The 22,380-nt window shown below is 38.2% G+C and overlaps 2 protein-coding genes across 2 annotated transcripts; both read right to left on the reverse strand.

Moving 5' to 3' along the window:
• Nucleotides 1-13,557: 13,557 nt before the first annotated feature.
• Nucleotides 13,558-19,809, reverse strand: LOC149153537 (uncharacterized). Its single transcript, XM_089443842.1, has 8 exons — nucleotides 19,440-19,809; nucleotides 18,815-18,888; nucleotides 18,239-18,398; nucleotides 18,014-18,038; nucleotides 17,411-17,463; nucleotides 15,665-15,684; nucleotides 14,629-14,645; nucleotides 13,558-13,759 (listed from the first exon to the last, which is right to left on the reverse strand). Exons 1-8 carry the CDS (start codon nucleotides 19,807-19,809, stop codon nucleotides 13,558-13,560), a joined length of 921 nt encoding a protein of 306 aa, XP_089299968.1.
• Nucleotides 19,810-21,019: 1,210 nt separating this feature from the next.
• On the reverse strand, nucleotides 21,020-21,651 carry LOC149153538 (uncharacterized; the record flags this gene model as incomplete). Its single annotated transcript, XM_089443843.1, has 1 exon — nucleotides 21,020-21,651. A coding segment is annotated over one exon (531 nt), but the record flags the coding sequence as incomplete, so codon positions are not given.
• Nucleotides 21,652-22,380: the final 729 nt, after the last annotated feature.

Here is a 22,380-nt window from a genome sequence, read left to right on the forward strand (position 1 = left end):
TGCCAGACAAGTTACCCCCCAAACGGAGCATAAGTCATCATATTGACTTCATACCCGGAGCCAGTTTGCCGAACAAAGCGACATACCGAATGAGCCCCAAGGACAATGAAGAAATTAGGAAGCAGGTGCAAGAACTGTTGGACAAGGGATTGATAAGGGAGAGCTTAAGCCCTTGTGCTGTTCCAACGGTCCTTGCTCCCAAGAAGGGAGGAGAATGGCGGATGTGCACCGACTCAAGGGCCATCAATAAAATCACCATCCGGTACAGGTTTCCACTGCCGCGAATGGATGATATGATGGATTGTTTAAGCGGGGCAGCTTATTTCTCTAAGATAGACTTGAAAAGCGGGTACCATCAGATTCAGATACGAGAGGGGGACAAATGGAAGACAGCCTTTAAGACGAATGAGGGGCTGTACGAATGGCTGGTCATGCCATTTGGGCTGAGCAATGCACCCAGTACATTCATGAGGTTAATGAATGAGATGCTGAAGGAGTACATTGGGAAGTTTGGGATAGTATACTTGGATGACATACTAATTTTCAGCAAGACAAGGGAAGAACACCTTCAACATGTGTGTAAGGTGCTAGAGAAATTACAACAGAATAAACTGCTAATAAACTTGAAGAAATGTACTTTTCTACAGAAGGAATTGATTTATTTGGGGTTTGTAATAGTAGAGAATGAACTGAAGATGGATCCGGAGAAGGTGGCAGCGATAGTGAATTGGCCATCTCCGAAAAATTTATTTGAGGTACGTAGCTTTCATGGATTAGCAAGTTTTTACAGGAAATTCATAAAGAATTTCAGCGAAATTTGTGCGCCCATGCTAGACACCATCAAAAAGGCCAGCCAGCCTTTTCGATGGACAGAGGCAGTAGAGAGAAGTTTCCAGTTGTTAAAGAGAAAGATTACTGAGAGGCTGATCCTGAGATTACCAGATTTCAAGAAGTTATTTCAGGTTTGCTGTGATGCCAGCGGGACAACAATTGGAGCTGTACTCAGTCAGGAGGATAAGCCTGTAGCGTTCTTCAGCGAGAAGCTGAACGAGAGTAGACAAAAATACTCATCGTATGATAAGGAGTTCTATACTGTTATACAGGCATTAAAACACTGGAGGCATTACCTATTGGGAAATGAATTTGTGTTGTTTTCAGATAATTCTGCACTAAAGTATGTAATGCAGCAACACAAGCTAAACCACAAACATGCCAAATGGGTGGAGTATTTGCAGAGTTTCAATTTCATATTGAAGCATATTAGCGGGCAAGCAAATAAGGTAGCGGATGCGCTGAGTAGGAAAGCTCTACTTCTACAGGAAAGCACTGTGCAGGTGCTGGGTTTTGAGCACTTACAAGACTTATACCAAATGGATACAGATTTTAAGGAAGCCTATGAGGTGTGCCAGAACCCTTTAGTGAGAGATAACAGTCCTTGGTTGGACTACAATCTACAGGAAAAGTTTCTATTTAAGGGAGGACAGTTGTGCATACCTGACTGCTCGATGAGGGAGAACATTATTCGAGAGAAGCATAGTGGAGGTTTGGCCGGACATTTCGGCATGGATAAGACCCTCGAGCAGCTTAGTCATTTTTACTTTTGGCCAAAGATGCGAAGAGATGTACAATGGTTTGTGGCCAGATGCAAAGTGTGCTAGTTAGCGAAGGGTCACAGTCAAAACACAGGACTGTATACACTGTTACCTATTCCAGGCAGACCATGGGACTCAGTCAGTTTGGACTTCGTCTTAGGTCTACCCAAGACACAGTGAGGATACGACTCGGTAATGGTAGTGGTGGACAGATTCTAAAAAATGGCGCATTTTATTCCTTGCAGAAAAACCAGTGATGCCACCCATGTGGCCCACTTGTTTTTCAATGAGATTGTCAGGTTACATGGATTGCCTAAATCTATCCTTTCGGATAGGGATGTGAAGTTCACGGGACACTTTTGGCGTACCTTATGGAAAAAAATGGACACACAACTAAGCTACAGTTTTGCATATCACCCGCAAACCGACGGGCAAACAGAGGTTGTAAACAGGAGTCTGGGAAACCTGTTACGAAGCTTGGTCGGGGAGAATTCATGGATGTGGGATCGAGCTCTAGCACAAGAAGAGTTCACTCACAACGACTCGCCTAACTGCAACACATGTTTCAGTCCATTTCAGATCCTGTACGGCATGCATCCTCGCGGAGTGCATGAACTGCAGGACCTTGGACTGCAGGAAAGGCGTAGCGCAGACGGAGAAGATTTCGCTAACGCAATGAGAGATTTGCATGAACAGGTGAAAATTAAATTATAAGATAGTAGCTGAAAGTACAAACAACAAGCATATTTGAAGAGAAGGGAAGTACAGTTTGACGTGGGGGACGAAGTCCTCACGCATTTACGCAAAGAACGCTTCCCTAAAGGTACGCACAATAAATTGAAGTATAAAAAGATAGGGCCTTGCAAAGTCCTTCGGAAGTTTTCAGTGAATGCCTACGAGATCCAATTGCCACCCAGAATAGGCATTTCACCTATCTTTAACATAGCAGACCTGTTCCCTTACACGACTGACCCAGAGGAAAAGGAGGAAGATGGAACCACATGACCTACACAGAGTACCTAGGAGAAAGGAGAAGCTTGGAAGAGACAGATGCCTTACGTTCAACCTCCCGAGATCGAAAGCATTCTCGACACTCAGGTGGTTAAACGAACTGGGCGGAAGGAGTATGTACAGTACCTGGTCAAGTGGAAGCTAGTGGCTTGATGCTAGGCATATTGAACATATAGGTACTTCAGTCGAGAAGCTCATGGACTGGAGCCATGATTTCTTTTTGCCCCAGGAGCATCTAGCTCACCATGACCGGGTGAAGTCTCTGCCAGGTTGGAAGGTTGTTGAGTATCTGGATTTTTTTTTTTAATTAGTTTATGAGGTCATGAGATAGGATTTTAGTTTATTTTACTCTTAGTTGTTATGAGGTCAAAGTTAAAAATGTCAAAGTTAAATGTCGGTTAGGGTTGTTATGGTTCAACAATAATAAACATTAGTTTAGGAATTGATCTGTCAATTTAGGAAAGAAAAGACAAAATTATCTAAAAGCAGATCTTGTAATGACAACCGAAACTGTAGTTACCCAACCAATTGTTTCTGTTCAACTGACAAACAATTGCAGTTTCAAATTAACTGTAACCAAAAGGTATAAAAGCAGCAATGTAAGACAAGAGAAAGGTTCTGCAATTTCATAACAGAGAAATAAAGAAACAGAGACAGATCTTATTTCCAAAAAACTGTCCATTTGTATTCATTGCCTATTTATTGTAATATTATATTTTCTTTTTATTTATCGAATTGTAATGAAAAGTGTTGACAAATAGTGAAAGACCACGGTAAGGTCGTATTGTTTTTGTGTTCTCGTCGAATAAACAAACTACAACAAACTCATTTAAATGTACAGCCACAGAGCGAAGGACCAACGAGTTGAAGCACAGTCCGAATAGGGAGTTACAACAAAAGGACCGAGAGCAAACAGAACTAGCAACAGAGTGCCGGAGAAGAAAACCACAGTTCAGATACATTACATTCACTGATAAACAAAAACAAGTGCCATGTCCAGAGTGGACAAACCCTGGCCTAGGGTTTGGGAACAGAAACCCAAATAATCAGTCAAATGAACGACTAACCAGAATAGGAAATTACAACCAGGCAGAAGCCTCATCTCCGCAAGGGACAACGACTATATACGACAAGCAAAGACGACAAAACAAAATCTACAGAAAACCCAAAGATCTAACAGTGCATTGACGGATTGAAGTGCCAGAGCCTACCGACAGAGGTTCGCTACCATTGGAAGACCGACTCCCGGAGGAACCCGCGTACCCAGGTCGAGCCATTGACCTGTACACACAATAGAGCACCGTTAATACAGTTACACAGTAAAGAACTGAAGCCAAAGAAACCATAGAAATAGGAGGGTTTCATATATTACCTGAGCAAGCTGGACCCAGGGTTCGAGGAGCAGAGCCGTGACCGAATCAACAAAGCTGAGACAGAAGGAGCGTTTCTGGTTAGCATCAATACCATGAGAAGGCCGAATTGAATCAGGGAAGGAGTCAATACCTGTTTCAGAGCCGCGAGAACCTACTAATTTGTTGCCTGAATCCAAGGACGACGGAAGTTAAACCATTTTACGCACAGAATAGTGACCAGAGATACCAATAATACTAGCAGAGGCAACCATACGAAAGTAGAGGCAATAGAACAATAGCAAGGAGTAGTTAACAGAAGAGACACTAGGTTCTTCAACCAGACCAGAGCAGAACAACAGAACGAGACTAGGAAATATTACCGTGTGAAAAGGAGTCGAGCGAGCACACCACCATAACCAGAATGGTTTCGAGCCACCGGAGAAAACCACTGACAAACTCATAACTAGGATTGGGAGACCAGTACTCACCCACAGTCATACCCGGAGAAGAACCAGGGATTTCCATACTTACCAGAGCAAAAACCACACAACAAACTCTCGCAACAACTTCACAGGCGAACAGAACAATCTCGAATGACCGAGAAGCCAAAGTGTTTTGGCCAAAGAACCAACGGAGGAACTAGGCCCAAGGTGTGTAGGTAAGAATTGAATGCGGCATTAATTGCTCACAGTTGCCAACCCGATGTTCACTAACCACCTTTGCATGCGACCGCCAGAAAAATCTAACACGTTGTAAAGTCCGACAACTGTTGTAAAGCCGAGGACACGTGGAGTTGTGGGCCAGTGTGGCTGGGCTACGTCAATTGATCTTAGAATGGAAGATTAACACACTTTAAAAATGATTCTAGTTCTTCTTGAGAATGCTATTGATGTTAATTGAATATGATTTTTCTATCATCTGTCCTCCTCTCACACGAGTTTCATGGTTCATGGGGTTGCTACTGATATTTTAAATTCCAATAGTTGGTGGTCACTATGTTAAGTTGATAGAGACTAAATTTCCAAAACTTAACTAGATTGGTTATTAATTTCGTTCCTCAATGCCATACTTACTTCTTCAAATGCATTAGTAATATTGTATTATATGGAACTAGATATAAATAGAATTGATCACATTTTATCTTAATATAACATGTGGTTTTAAAGTTGCATTGCAAACTCTCTTAAGTATATACATATATACTCAAACACACATATTTACACATATATACAATGCATAAATAGATGAAGTAGGATAGTTGTATGCTTTGTAAAATGTAATATAACCATATAAATAAATTTACTAATCATATGTAACTACTTCCAAAAAATGTAAGCTTATAACCATGCATAAATAATCTCCCAAATTATATGTGACGTGTCTCTCTTAATTGTGTATGTATATATATAAACACCTCTCTTTTATATGTATATATATATATATTATTATTATTATCTAATTTTAAGGTCACGGCATTACATACTCTATCCCCTTCTGGTTTTGAACCTGTGACTTCTTAGTAGAAAACACATGCTCTTAACCATTAGACCCACTCAAATTATATAACCACAAATATATAGTCACATGGATATGTATTTCGTGATGAGTGAGTAGATAAATATACCAAATCTTGTTTTTTTTTTTTCTAAATATAGTGATTTATATATTAATTTTCATGACAAAGTAAATCACTACTTTGTTTATTACCCATTCGATGTATTTTTTATCATGGTATGGTCCACAAGCTCATATGCTTGACATTGGTGGATAAGAAAGTTTTGGGCAATAGATGAGAGGATCGAGCAATTAAATCACCCTCACCGTGAATGCCCAACAGACCTTCGTTCAATCTTAAATCACCCTCACCGTGAATGGCTAGTGAAGAGGGAGGGTGATAGTATGATGTTTTGTGAATGGCTACTTAGTTACGCCATACAAATCTTACCACGTTCCAAGTTCAATTGCTCCAACTTCTTGGCGGTGGGTTAGTTACATTAACGTAAATACATATTGGGTCATACGATAACCTCATGGACACATTAACATATTAATTATGGGAGTTTTAACAATCTTGAAACATACTTCCTCAACATGAAAAGCACCATCAATGAGGAGGAATAATTCAAGTGAAAGTTAAACTAGCATTTGCACCACATGTTGCAAAGAAAACGCCATAAGGCAATGATAAGAAACAATAGCATAGAAGAAAGAAGTCAAAAGTTTATGCAATTTTGTTTCTTTATTGATGTTTTTTTTATCATATGTTATGTTTAAGGGAGATTCCAACGGGGATATCTTCAAAGTGAAGGATTTATGAAATTTTTTGAAATTTTTTTGCCCGGATTCCGACCACTTTTGGCGGTCCAGGCAATTCCTCCGCCTCGATAAATGCCTCCGGAAATATCACGGGTGGCTCTGCTAGCTCGTGCTCATTCGGAAACAACCTTTGATTCTGGCAGTCACTTAAAGCGCCTTTTGACTATTTCACTTACTCTACAAATCCAGTCAACAGCTTTAAAACTTTTGACTATTTAATTGACTTTCGAAATTTAATCAACCCTGGCATGCTGGATCTACATAAACTCAAGGGTTTGAGGCAATTGGAGATCATTGAATGTCCTAGAGTAAGTTTGTTTCCAACAGAATTTGGTCACAAAGGAGCATTTCCTCTTCTGGAAACATTTTCTCTTGCTTGGCTACCTACATTAAAGGATTTGCCTGTAATAGAGAAAGGTGCAATGCCTTCACTTAAAATATTTAATATAATGGCATGTACAACATTAAATATATTACCAGAGAGTTATATGGATCTGAAGACACTTCAGAAAGTAAGAATTTTTGGTTGTCCAATAAGAAATATAGGAACTAGAGAGAACACTAATGTAGAAGTGATGGCAATGTCTATGGTAGACATGGAAGAAATTACAAAGAGATATTCCCAATTGTGAGATAAAAGGGAAAGTTCGTTGTATGGTGAATTTTGGTGCAATGAGCTCTTCTTCTTCAAGTACTTCCCATGGCCCTGTTGTTCCAACAGGCTCTGCAAAGATGAAATTGATCGAAGAGCCCCTTATAGTGGGACAGGATAAAGCATTTTCGATTCTCGAAAAGCTGGTGTTATTGGCAAGGGTGGATCCGGAAAAACTCTTCTTTTGAAGACGCTCTTCAATAGCCAAAAGGTACGCAGTAATTCTAAGGATGGTTTATTACTTTGGCTCACTGTTTCCCAAAGTCCCTCTTTTACAAGTCTTAGAAATGCACTCCGTACCCAAATAGCCACACAAAAAATGTAAATTTGGGCGAAAATATGAACGAAGAAGAGGTAAAGCGATGGTTGAATCAGACAGTGCACTAGAGCACCGGGTTTATTCTGTTCTTAGATGATGTATGGGGATGCAATGCTGCAGAATTGTTAGAGGAATTAGGTGTACTGTGCCCTGTAAGGAACCACTCCACCTCCAAAGTCATTGTCAGTTCCAGGGTTCGCGCTGCACTCTTAAAAACAGGTGTCGCAGATAAATACACAATAACAATGGAGGACTTGTCGGAAGATGAGAGTTGGAAGTTGTTTGCTTGTCACACTTTTCCATATAATAATGGAAATCTGCCAGCAAACATAGAAGAGGGAAAAGCCAAGCTTGTGTGTAAAAGGTGCAAAGGGCTTCCCCTCGCTATCAAAGTGGTTGGCAGGGCAATGGCCGGGAGTACTCATCCACAATAGTGGGAATGGGCTGTCCAAAGGCTGCCAAACGTGGACAGTGTGTACAATTGTGTTAGGTTGAGTTATGATGCACTCGGCTATGAGGATGCTGACCTGCAATTGTGCTATTTATATGGAAATCTGCCAGCAAACATAGAAGAGGGAAAAGCCAAGCTTGTGTGTAAAAGGTGCAGAGGGCTTCCCCTCGCTATCAAAGTGGTTGGCAGGGCAATGGCCGGGAGTACTCATCCACAACAGTGAGAATGGGTTGTCCAAAGGCTGCCAAACGTGGACAGTGTGTACAATTCTGTTAGGTTGAGTTATGATGCACTCGGCTATGAGGATGCTGACCTGCAATTGTGCTTTTTATGTGTAGCTGCAAACATCTTGGAAGATGCAGTCGTTCATGGCCAGTTGGCGATTCAGGTATGGATAGGGGAAGGCTTACTTGCCAAGAAGACGTTGGAACATGAGCATCGACCCGCTTATGATCCATTCGAGCTGGGAAGATATTATCTCAACATTTTAGCAGATTGTTGTTTGATCGAGCCAATGATGAGAGACTTTGATGGGCAAGTACTCTGTTTCAGGGTGCATGACTCCCTGCGTGATATGGCAATCCGAATCGCAGAGGAGGAAGAAAATTTCTACTGCCGTGTGGGTAATGGTTTGACAGCTGTGAATGAAAATGAGTGTTTGGGCCGCATTCGGCTTTTGTTGAGCGAGAACAGATTGACTTCTTTCCCCTAATCACATCGTCTACACAAATATGCTCATTGCTTCTCAGTGGAAATCCATATTTAACAAAGATCCCAACAAGGGTGATCAGGAGTATGATCTCCCTTAAGGCGTTCTCTTTAAGTGGGACGTCATTGAAATCATTGCCAAAGAGTATTGGGTGTTTGGAGCAGCTAATATATTTGGGTTTAAGACACATGCCCATCAATACGTTACCTGCATCTTTTACCAGTCTTGTAAATCTGGAGATCCTTGATCTTTCCTATTCTGCCATCCAAGAATTACCGTCCGCCATCCATATGCTGTGATCTTTAAGGAAATTAATCTTGGAGGGATGTAGAGATTTGCAATTTCTACCTCCCTGTATCTCAGGGCTTACCTCTTTGGAGCATTTGGAAACTTATGGTTGCAAGGCTTTTTTGGAAGAAAGATAAGGATACCAGATGGAAAAAAAACAGCTTCTATCAACAAATTGGCAAGTTTAACACAACTTAAAACATTACAACTACAAAATAATGAGGAAATTATTAGTGATGGCACACTGGGAAAGATGACTCAAATGAACTCCCTCACATTGTCACTCATAAAGCTGGAAATTCTACCCAACGATATAAGAAACATGTCAAAATTGAGAAGACTGGTATTATTAGAATACTTTCACTTGGTTAAAATGGATTATAATTTTTATGACTTTCAATATTTGGGCTATCTTAAATTTGCTGGTTGTCATTTCTTGGAAGAACTTCCACATCTACATAAACTCAAGGGTTTGAGGCAATTGGAGATCATTGAATGTCCTAGAATAAGTTTGTTTCCAACAAAATTTGGTCGCAAAGGAGCATTTCCTCTTCTGGAAACATTTTCTCTTGCTTGGCTACCTACATTAAAGGAGTTGCCTGTAATAGAGAAAGGTGCAATGGCTTCACTTAAAATATTTACTATAATGGCATGTACAACATTAAATATATTACCAGAGAGTTATATGGATCTGAAGACACTTCATAAAGTAAGAATTTTTGGTTGTCCAATAAGAAATATAGGAACTAGAGAGAACACTAATGTAGAAGTGATGGCAATGTCTATGGTAGACATGGCAGAAATTACAAAGAGATATTCCCAATTGTGGGATAAAAGGGAAAGTTGGTTGTATGGTGAATTTTGGTGCAATGAGCTCTTCTTCTTCAAGTACTTCCCATGGCCCTGTTGTTCCAACAGGCTCTGCAAAGATGAAATTGATCGAAGAGCCCCTTATAGTGGGACAGGATAAAGCATTTTTGATTCTCGAAAAGTTCTGGAAAAACTCTTCTTTTGAAGACGCTCTTCAATAGCCAAAAGGTACGCAGTAATTCTAAGGATGGTTTATTACTTTGGCTCACTGTTTCCCAAAGTCCCTCTTTTAAAAGTCTTAGAAATGCACTCCGTACCCAAATAGCCACACAAAAAAATGTAAATTTGGGCGAAAATATGAACGAAGAAGAGGTAAAGCGATGGTTGAATCAGACAGTGCACCAGAGCACCGGGCTTATTCTGTTCTTAGATGATGTATGGGGATGGAATGCTGCAGAATTGTTAGAGGAATTAGGTGTACTGTGCCCTGTAAGGAACCACTCCACCTCCAAAGTCATTGTCAGTTCCAGGGATCGCGTTGCACTCTTAAAAACAGGTGTCGTAGATAAATACACAATAACAATGGAGGATTTGTCGGAAGATGAGAGTTGGATGTTGTTTGCTTGTCACACTTTTCCATATAATAATGGAAATCTGCCAGCAAACATAGAAGAGGGAAAAGCCAAGCTTGTGTGTAAAAGGTGCAGAGGGCTTCCCCTCGCTATCAAAGTGGTTGGCAAGGCAATGGCCGGAAGTACTCATCCACAACAGTGGGAATGGGTTGTCCAAAGGCTTTCAAACGTGGACACTGTGTACAAGTGTGTTAGGTTGAGTTATGATGCACTCGGCTATGAGGATGTTGACCTGCAATTGTGCTTTTTATATGGAAATCTGCCAGCAAACATAGAAGAGGGAAAAGCCAAGCTTATGTGTAAAAGGTGCAGAGGGCTTCCCCTCGCTATCAAAGTGGTTGGCAGGGCAATGGCCAGGAGTACTCATCCACAACAGTGGGAATGGGCTGTCCAAAGGCTGCCAAACGTGGACGGTGTGTACAATTGTGTTAGGTTGAGTTATGATGCACTCGGCTATGAGGATGCTGACCTGCAATTGTGCTTTTTATGTGTAGCTGCAAACATCTTGGAAGACGCAGTCGTTCATGTCAAGTTGGCGATTCAGGTATGGATAGGGGAAGGCTTACTTGCCAAGAAGACATTGGAACATGAGCATCGACCCGCTTATGATCCATTCAAGCTGGGAAGATATTATCTCAACATTTTAGCAGATCGTTGTTTGATCGAGCCAATGATGAGAGACTTTGATGGGCAAGTACTCTGTTTCAGGGTGCATGACTCCCTGCGTGATATGGCAATCCGAATCGGAGAGGAGGAAGAAAATTTCTACTGCCGTGTGGGTAAGGGTTTGACAGCTGTGAATGAAAATGAGTGTTTGGGCCGCATTCGGCTTAATCACATCGTCTACACAAATATGCTCATTGCTTCTCAGTGGAAATCCATATTTAACAAAGATCCCAACAAGGGTGTCAGGAGTATGATATCCCTTAAGGCGTTCTCTTTAAGTGGAACGTCATTGAAATCATTGCCAAAGAGTTTTGGGTGTTTGGAGCAGCTAATATATTTGGGTTTAAGACACATACCCATCAATAGGTTACCTGCATCTTTTACCAGTCTTGTAAATCTGGAGATCCTTGATCTTTCCTATTCTGCCATCCAAGAATTACCGTCCGCCATCCATATGCTGAGATCTTTAAGGAAATTAAGCTTGGAGGGATGTAGAGATCTGCAATTTCTACCTCCCAGTATCTCAGGGCTTACCTCTTTGGAGCATTTGGAAACTTATGGTTGCAAGGTTCTTTGGAAGAAAGATAAGGATACCAGATGGAAAAAAAACAGCTTCTATCAACAATTTGGCAAGTTTAACACAACTTAAAACATTACAACTACAAAATAATGTGGAAATTATTAGTGAGGGCACACTGGGAAAGATGACTCAAATGAACTCCCTCACATTGAAGCTGGAAATTCTACCCAACGATATAAGAAACATGTCAAAATTGAGAATACTGGTATTATTAGAATACTTTCACTTGGTTAAAATGGATTATAATTTTTATGACTTTCAATATTTGGGCTATCTTAAATTTGCTGGTTGTCATTTCTTGGAAGAACTTCCACATCTACATAAACTCAAGGGTTTGAGGCAATTGGAGATCATTGAATGTCCTAGAGTAAGTAAGTTTCCAACAGAATTTGGTCACAAAGGAGCATTTCCTCTTATGGAAACATTTTTTCTTGCTTGGCTACCTACATTAAAGGAGTTGCCTGTAATAGAGAAAGGTGCAATGGCTTCACTTAAAATATTTACTATAATGACATGTACAACATTAAATATATTACCAGAGAGTTATATGGATCTGAAGACACTTCAGAAAGTAAGAATTTTTGGTTGTCCAATAAGAAATATAGGAACTGGAGAGAACACTAATGTAGAGGTGATGGCAATGTCTATGGTAGACATGGAAGAAATTACAAAGAGGTATTCCCAACTGTGGGATAAAAGGGAAAGTTGGTTGTATGGTGAATTTTGGTGCAATGAGCTCTTCTTATTCAGAAAGCTTAATACCATTATATGATTTATGATTTATGTTTTGGCCATTATCTTTATTTATTATCAAATTTTAGACAAAAATGTTTGACATTATAGAAATGAGCTTGATAAATAGTTCATAATTATTTATAATTCTTTAGATTTTTATGACAATTTCAATTTTTTTTTTATCTCGAACTTAAAAAAAAAACAATTTCAATTTCTTAATCTCTAACTTTAAAAAGAAAACAAGAAGACGGAAATTCACTTGTACATGGCTATGAAAAAGGCTGAGAAATAGCAGAGAAAAAGAGTGAATCTAGGGAAAAAGAAAAAAAACAGAGGGGTCCATCTCAACAGCTTTTAAAATGACACTCCCTTGCAAGAAATAAATGTTTATTTGCAATGTCATAATGTATTAATCTTGTTATAGAAAAATATTCAATTGAATGACCAACCTCAAGGCCTTGGCCCAGTGAAATGGTATTCACGTCTCCATAGAGTAGAGCAGCTTCACATAGTTTTATCTCTTTGTGCAACTCTTTCAGATGCCCCCACTTCGGTTGCCTTATATTGCCTATAAGGATTACAGAGTACCACGATTATATAGAGGTATATATTTTATTTGTTTTTAGTTTGGAGAATGATTTTTATAGATTATTTTTAGCTAAGATACAAGGCTGTGAGGGGCACATCTACAGTAAAAGTCACTCAGAATTTACACTCAGCATCATCTAACTTAATAGAAGACCAATCACTTTACTACTTGGGCTAGACCACAATCCGGTAGGCACAGAGTACAACAAATTAAGCAAATATGGAACAGAGTACCAAAATTTCCAAATATGGACTCACAATGGTTCCTAGCTTTTCTCATTGTGAAAGGATAATTGAACCAGACTAAATTTTCAGTGCTATACAGTCATGGTGCATATAATCCCCCTCCTTACCCCCGCCCCAAAAAAACAGCACTCACACAGTTTCAGTGCAGACATCCAAGCTTTTTTAAGTGAAAGCTTATGCAAGAATCTCTCATCAAATTTACAATACTTTGGATGACTATTTGAATTTGAAATCTGCTATACTTCAGATTGTAGCAGAGGCTTCTCATAGAAAACTATACCGTCCACGCCCAATTGGATGCATCAACGAAAAACACATTCACTAATGTCCTCGTAGATGAAATCACACATTCCTGTGGACGTTGCTGAGAAAGGAAACACATACATCAGAATTCTTTGTAGAATATATTGTTGCCTGCATATTCAACATAAGTTTGATGCCTACAGTCAGTGATTAGTTTCCATCTCAACAACTTTTAAAACGACACTCCCTTGCAAGAAATAAACGTTTATTTGCAATGTAATAATATAACAAATATTTGGATTTCAGTCACTTTCCTGAATATAATTGATTGGCAACTTGTGATAAGGAATCACCAACTTACTAATAACTACATGTGAATTATGTCATTGGAACTTACTTTTGAATGTAGGGAGATGCTAGTCATTACTTGAAGAAGAAGTAGTGTCCATGTGATGAAAAATATGTTCAGGACGCATGATGCTTTTGGAGCATACCAAATGTACATCAGTATGATTCCAGCCAGGGAAGCAGCATAGGCCATCGTTGACATTGTAATCACTAGGATCCGACTGTGTGAAATTAAATTTTCTTTGTTCATCAGTTTTATGCCATATACGAAAACTGGGCGATAAAATAAATGTCATGATAAGGAGAAAATGGATCTCAATTAAAGAACAAAAAACTCTTAGATTAATAGCTTTTAAACAGGGGAGGTGGAAATTTGAATATGTTTTTGGATGCATTATAATCGATGTTTCCATGAGTTATAATATTCAGATTTAGTACATTGGCATGTCAATTCAATATATAGAGTTGTGTTGAGCTGTGGAACAGATAAGGCAAGTTCTGTATTTTTAAGTTGGGATTTCAAGTAACAAAGTAAACGCCCATCTTCTGCATTACTCAAATTTTCTTCACTTTCTTCACTTACTAAGGATGCTTCTCGTATTCGTTGATATGGTCATGAGGCAAATATGTGTGTATATCTGTAGATAGACAGGGCTTTATTTTTCTAGTCCTACTTAAATGTTCTTGATTTTGTTATCTCCTGATTTTTGACAAGATCCAAGAAAGCAAACTCTAAACCAAATCTACATATTGGAACTAAATGATAAATGGCCATATGAATCTCAATTTAGGTATTAATAGCCATATGCCTTATCCGCATCTCGACTATTTCTATGTTTTTGAATTTCCTTATAGGTTATTTTACACATTAACATAATTAATACCAGTTCGTCATCCAGTAATTTTCCTTTTCTTTCCACTCTGTAAAAGGAATTTTTTGTCCAATCTAGGGATGGCTTCGGCTGGATGAAACTGATGGTAAAAAAATCTCCCAAACAAATTTTGGATTCAAACTTCAATTTTTTAACATATCCATCTTCCTTGAAGTTAAAAGAAAAAAAACGGTGAACATGAGGGGAAAGAGTTGTACCATCGTTCAACATTTTTCTCCAATACCCAATATAATAATTCCCCTAGGTGATGAAATTGATGACACTGCAAAGTTGTATGATGAGAAATATCCTACCAAAAAAAAGAGAAATTTTGGCCCTGGTTAGTATTCCTTAACAAGCAATTATTTTTAGCCTATAAGATAGAAACCATAATATCCATTTAGTGATTGATCAAACTATATCACCCAAATGTAACCAATGTAATCCTGAATTTACCATGGACAAATAGCATAGCATATACATATTCTCTTTTGGAAGACAAAGGTTATCTAGTCGTAGTATTTAGGTTAAAATTGTAAAAGACATTTTGATGACGTAGGTGATTGCTGTACGGGGGATTTGTTAGATATCACTGAACTAGTGAAACATTGCGTGAAAATATCACCAACCCCCACCCCTGGATTTGTCATCAATAGTTTTCTACAAATCAGCAAATGTAAAATTGATTCTCCAGAAGTTAATTTATCCAAGCAGATTGTTTGTGTACTTAAAAGGCACATTGTATCCAAAAAAAACGTGAAATGTAAAATTGATTCTCCACAAGTTAATTTATCCAAGCAGATTGTTTGCGTACTTAAAAGGCACATTGTATCCAAAAAACGTGAAAGAAGAGAAGCATACCCGGCACCAAATCTAGCAACTTCACCTGCATCAATAGTTACAAAGACGTTAGTTTATGATACGCATTTTATGAAGTCCATGTTTGGGCAATTTTGATGTCTAATTGCAATTTGCCACAAAGTCATGAAACCTGTCTAATTTACGCAGAAACAGAGTAAAAATTGGTAATTTGAACCTGATTTGGTATTGAAATAGATTGCTGAGAATCATTTTAAGTAAACTCACCATAGAATTGAATAAAAGCAGATGGAATAAAAAAGGGGATCACCATCAGAGCTTATAGATTATTTTTAGCTAAGATACAAGGCTGTGAGGGGCACATCTACAGTAAAAGTCACTCAGAATTTACACTCAGCATCATCTAACTTAATAGAAGACCAATCACTTTACTACTTGGGCTAGACCACAATCCGGTAGGCACAGAGTACAACAAATTAAGCAAATATGGAACAGAGTACCAAAATTTCCAAATATGGACTCACAATGGTTCCTAGCTTTTCTCATTGTGAAAGGATAATTGAACCAGACTAAATTTTCAGTGCTATACAGTCATGGTGCATATAATCCCCCTCCTTACCCCCGCCCCAAAAAAACAGCACTCACACAGTTTCAGTGCAGACATCCAAGCCTTTTTAAGTGAAAGCTTATGCAAGAATCTCTCATCAAATTTACAATACTTTGGATGACTATTTGAATTTGAAATCTGCTATACTTCAGATTGTAGCAGAGGCTTCTCATAGAAAACTATACCGTCCACGCCCAATTGGATGCATCAACGAAAAACACATTCACTAATGTCCTCATAGATGAAATCACACATTCCTGTGGACGTTGCTGAGAAAGGAAACACATACATCAGAATTCTTTGTAGAATATATTGTTGCCTGCATATTCAACATAAGTTTGATGCCTACAGTCAGTGATTAGTTTCCATCTCAACAACTTTTAAAACGACACTCCCTTGCAAGAAATAAACGTTTATTTGCAATGTAATAATATAACAAATATTTGGATTTCAGTCACTTTCCTGAATATAATTGATTGGCAACTTGTGATAAGGAATCACCAACTTACTAATAACTACATGTGAATTATGTCATTGGAACTTACTTTTGAATGTAGGGAGATGCTAGTCATTACTTGAAGAAGAAGTAGTGTCCATGTGATGAATAATATGTTCAGGACGCATGATGCTTTTGGAGCATACCAAATGTACATCAGTATGATTCCAGCCAGGGAAGCAGCATAGGCCATCGTTGACATTGTAATCACTAGGATCCGACTGTGTGAAATTAAATTTTCTTTGTTCATCAGTTTTATGCCATATACGAAAACTGGGCGATAAAATAAATGTCATGATAAGGAGAAAATGGATCTCAATTAAAGAACAAAAAACTCTTAGATTAATAGCTTTTAAACAGGGGAGGTGGAAATTTGAATATGTTTTTGGATGCATTATAATCGATGTTTCCATGAGTTATAATATTCAGATTTAGTACATTGGCATGTCAATTCAATATATAGAGTTGTGTTGAGCTGTGGAACAGATAAGGCAAGTTCTGTATTTTTAAGTTGGGATTTCAAGTAACAAAGTAAACGCCCATCTTCTGCATTACTCAAATTTTCTTCACTTTCTTCACTTTCTTCACTTACTAAGGGTGCTTCTCGTATTCGTTGATATGGTCATGAGGCAAATATGTGTGTATATCTGTAGATAGACAAGGCTTTATTTTTCTAGTCCTACTTAAATGTTCTTGATTTTGTTATCTCCTGATTTTTGACAAGATCCAAGAAAGCAAACTCTAAACCAAATCTACATATTGGAACTAAATGATAAATGGCCATATGAATCTCAATTTAGGTATTAATAGCCATATGCCTTATCCGCATCTCGACTATTTCTATGTTTTTGAATTTCCTTATAGGGTATTTTACCCATTAACATAATTAATACCAGTTCGTCATCCAGTAATTTTCCTTTTCTTTCCACTCTGTAAAAGGAATTTTTTGTCCAATCTAGGGATGGCTTCAGCTGGATGAAACTGATGGTAAAAAAATCTCCCAAACAAATTTTGGATTCAAACTTCAATTTTTTAACATATCCATCTTCCTTGAAGTTAAAAGAAAAAAAACGGTAATTCCCCCAGGTGATGAAATTGATCACACTGAAAAGTTGTATGATGAGAAATATCCTACCAAAAAAAAGAGAAATTTTGGCCCTGGTTAGTATTCCTTAACAAGCAATTATTTTTAGCCTATAAGATAGAAACCAGAATATCCATTTAGTGATTGATCAAACTATATCACCCAAATGTAACCAATGTAATCCTGAATTTACCATGGACAAATAGCATAGCATATACATATTCTCTTTTGGAAGACAAAGGTTATCTAGTCGTAGTATTTAGGTTAAAATTGTAAAAGACATTTTGATGACGTAGGTGATTGCTGTACGGGGGATTTGTTAGATATCACTGAACTAGTGAAACATTGCGTGAAAATATCACCAACCCCCACCCCTGGATTTGTCATCAACAGTTTTCTACAAATCAGCAAATGTAAAATTGATTCTCCAGAAGTTAGTTTATCCAAGCAGATTGTTTGTGTACTTAAAAGGCACATTGTATCCAAAAAAACGTGAAATGTAAAATTGATTCTCCAGAAGTTAATTTATCCAAGCAGATTGTTTGCGTACTTAAAAGGCACATTGTATCCAAAAAACGTGAAAGAAGAGAAGCATACCCGGCACCAAATCTAGCAACTTCACCTGCATCAATAGTTACAAAGACGTTAGTTTATGATACGCATTTTATGAAGTCCATGTTTGGGCAATTTTGATGTCTAATTGCAATTTGCCACAAAGTCATGAAACCTGTCTAATTTAAGCAGAAACAGAGTAAAAATTGGTAATTTGAACCAGATTTGGTATTGAAATAGATTGCTGAGAATCATTTTAAGTAAACTCACCATAGAATTGAATAAAAGCAGATGGAATAAAAAAGGGGATCACCATCAGAGCAATCCACATAAGGCTCTTCAAGGGCCACCATCCTGAATGCCATGAGTCACGACATTCATGCAACTTCGTAGTTCCAACTGTTGTAAGAAACATAGCGAAATAAAATATCTGAGGTGATGTTAAGGTAAACAGTTCAGACTCCAGAGGCCTATCGCTATGGTCCAATACTGTTGGGGAAAATAACGTGCTTGACATCGCACGAAGTGCCCGAGACGCATGTGCCACTTATAGTCAAATGGCATCGATACGCGGATATGATTTTATGTAAGTTATGTTGCCATGGTCATGCATTTGAAAATTGCCAAGGCCACTTGCATGTTAAAGCCCCCAGAAATAATCTGGTTTGTAACCAATGGGTGGTTAGTTCTGCGTGAAAATTCAGACCTTGATACAGATTTAGCTTCTGTGAAAGACATGATGCCACTTCAAACTTAAAAAGCTCATGATAAGAAATTAGAATCCGGTATCCAACGTGTTTAAAAGCCAAACAACTTGTAAGGCATATAAATTTTGAAATTGGATACAAAGCAGCCTAGGCTTACTCGAAGCACACCTTCTGTACCCAACCAGTCATGACCTCCTTGACAACCTTTCAAATCTGTAAAAACGAAGATCTCAAATTCATATATATATATATATAACGAAGAAAACAGCATACAATGTAAATTAGGTTCATTTTCCAAAGCCAAATGTAATTACATGTACATCAAAAGAATAATAATCTAAATGGATGCAGATAAGTTAAAGAGCTATTTGAAAAATTCACGATTTTATGAGAATTTAAGTAAAGTTAAAAGTTGTAAAATCATGTGAAATGTCCCGAAGTGCAGTGAAGGGTCATCAGTATATAATAATGGTGGCAGCTTCATACAATAGCTCAAATCCTTCTTTCTAACATTGAGCTGGGGCCAACCAAAAAAATGTAAAACCCAATTTAGGTTTACAGTAACACCAAACAGGTATATTTAGAGGATTTGAAATTTCTAGTTCCGAGTTTAACGGTCCGAAAAGCTAGTAATGGACGGAATTAAAGCATTAAACTGATGTGCAATCAAGGTACACACCCAATCCTTTATTTGGGAAAGCTAAATTTCATTCGAAATTCATAATTGAAGCGAAAGAAACAACAGCAAAACTTTTGATACTTACGCTCGAGCTCTACTAATGCATTGTTACCATAATCCCGAACCATCCAGGCTAACAAATTTGTCGGGAGGAAGATGAACCTGTAGACATTTCGTGCCATATGAGGGTTTGGACCGTCGCATAGCTGGCTAACAGAACCCAAATGGAGTGGGTAACGATATAGAGGACGAATGGAGGCGATGCTGCTTTGTGAATGGTGCAATAGGCCAAGGGATTGAGAGGTATTTATACAAGAATTTAGAGAAAGGGATTCACGAGGTACCGGTTTCGGTTTCATTACCACCCAGGGGAGGTCATGGCATGTGTAAGCGACGTGGAAATAAGGAATGGTGGCCACGGGCTCTGCAGGATACAGAGCAGAAGGAGCGTCCATGTAACTGTATCGATCTTCGCCGGAGTTAGTAACCACGTGGAGGTATGTATAGTTGCTGGTTAATCTGACGGTAGAAGATGCTTCTATCGTCTAACATAGATAATCGATGGTCCATAATTGTCCACGGTAGCAGCTCGGGGTGTTGATTCCAGAGGGAAGGCCTTACGGCGTAAATATAAAATAAAAAAGTTCATATACAATCTAGATTATCTATTAAAAATAAAATAAAAAAGTTTATATACAATCTAGGCAGTCCAATGAAAATAAAATAAAAAAATTCATATACAATCTGGCCATTCATTAAAAATAAAATAAAAAGGTCTCATCCACTTAAAGTCAATAAAACTTCATATACAATCTGGGCTATCCATTAAAAATAAAATAAAAAAATCATATCCACATATAGTCAATATAAGAACCACCCCTACCGCCAAATATATCCGCATGTTACTTATTCCATTTATAAGTATTTTTTATTTTATTAATAAAAATTTAGTTATGATCCATCTTTTTCTCGATAGTTATGATCCATCTTTAATAATATATGTGTGAAGAATAAAATAAAATTTTATTTATGATCCATCTTTAATAATATATGTGTGAGATATTCTTCATAGGTTTAGCATAATTGATTCAAACATTTTAATAATATATGTGTGCGATATTTTTTTGTATGTTTAGCATAATTAATTCACAAAGTATAAGAAATGAAAGAAAATCAGACCATTTATAATAAATATCCCACTGCTGATATTCCTTTTACAAGTAATTTTTATTTTATTAAATTATTCATTATCCGTCTTTAATAAATATATGTGTAAGAGAGATCTTAGCACAACATTGATTCACAGATTATATAAAGTTAACATAAATCTATTTTAATTTCAGATTTCTTTTAATTTTCACTGACTCACTCTAGAATGTGATGACTTCCGACTTAATAATATGTTATGTTTTAAAGTCGGAATAAATTTATATTCATCAAAAAGTCCTCCATTAAAATAATTTTGATAAGACTAACATACAGATGAGCTTTGTACATCTTTCATGATCTATTTTAAAACAGATACGCTGGTTCCACAATCTATTTTAAAACAGAAACGCTTGATATGCATGGTTCCACAATCTATTGGCATTCCGATCAGCAACACATATTTACAAAAGAGCAAAACACATATTTACAAAAGAGCAAAACAACATGACTGAATAACATGATTGATAATAAACGGGATTTCATTATGTGCCTCTGGGATTTGTAGCCGACCAAGTGCAAAGAAAAGGACTGCCAACCTCAAAATAAATTCCAGTGGCCTATGCCCTAGAGGATCCAATAACTTGCAGGCTTTGCGTGCCTCCTTTTAGGGATTTTCTAGGGTTTAGGCTGCTCGCAGACTTCCCAGTCTTCACGGCAGACAACGACGAACTCTGGACCTGATAATCCTCTTCTCGCCGATGCCCATGGTCGAAATTGAGCTCGTAACTCGGAGGATCGTACAGGAATCCCGAGGGCCTTGAGCCGTAGATTGTTTTACGGTCTGTATTGAACTTGCGAACCAGGTATTGCAATTTGGGCCCGCTACAGCAGCTGCCGGCATCGTCCGTAACGGATTGCGACCATTTTCCGGACCGTTTGACGCTGTTCCACCACTTCCTCCACCAATTCTGAGAATCCCGGTCGACTGAATCTGCCCCGGAGTTCGATCGCGTGAGCTTCTGAAAGTACATGATCCGAAGTAGGGATTGCTCGATGTCCGAGGCGTAGAAGCAGAGGAGGCCTGAGATTGTGGAGTTGCGACGGCGGATGTGGGCTGCAGGATTGGCAAGAAGGATATGAAGAGAGGTTCAAGCGTGGCGAAATTAGAGCTCTGTAGAAATGGAGGAGGCTACGTGCTGTTGATAAGCGTGAATGGTGCAATAGGCCAAGGGATTGAGAGGTATTTATACAGGAATTTAGAGAAAGGGATTCATGAGGTACCGGTTTCGGTTTCATTACCGCCCAGGGGAGGTCATGGCATGTGTAAGCGACGTGGAAATAAGGAATGGTGGCCACGGGCTCTGCAGGATACAGAGCAGAAGGAGCGTCATGTAACTGTATCGATCTTCGTCGGAGTTAGTAACCACGTGGAGGTATGTATAGTTGCTAGTTAATCTGACGGTAGAAGATGCTTTTATCGTCTAACATAGATAATCGATGGTCCATAATCGTCCACGGTAGCAGCTGGGGGTGTTGATTCCAGAGGGAACGCCTTACGGCGAAATTCTTATTCTAATTCATTAAGAAAACACCCATTAAATGGACTTGATAAGAAAATATCAAGGATAATTAAATCATTCAAAATATGAAGTGAAATAGAGATATTTCCCTCCAGAACTAATATAAACACTTATCTCCTCTCATAAATTCACCACCAAATTGGTTGCATACATGAACGTGTCCACCACGCCATAGACATTCTAATGGTAACTTTGTAGACAAAGGTGGTTGATAAACTTACAAAATAAAAAAATAATACCATATTATTAAGAATAAATAAAAGTAAATCATTACACAAAAGATTTACCCAAAATTGA

This window comes from Pinus tabuliformis, chromosome 9, assembly GCF_031772625.1.
Source record: "Pinus tabuliformis cultivar Carrire ecotype Pingquan chromosome 9, CPIR1, whole genome shotgun sequence".
Classification (NCBI taxonomy): Eukaryota; Viridiplantae; Streptophyta; class Pinopsida; order Pinales; family Pinaceae; genus Pinus; species Pinus tabuliformis.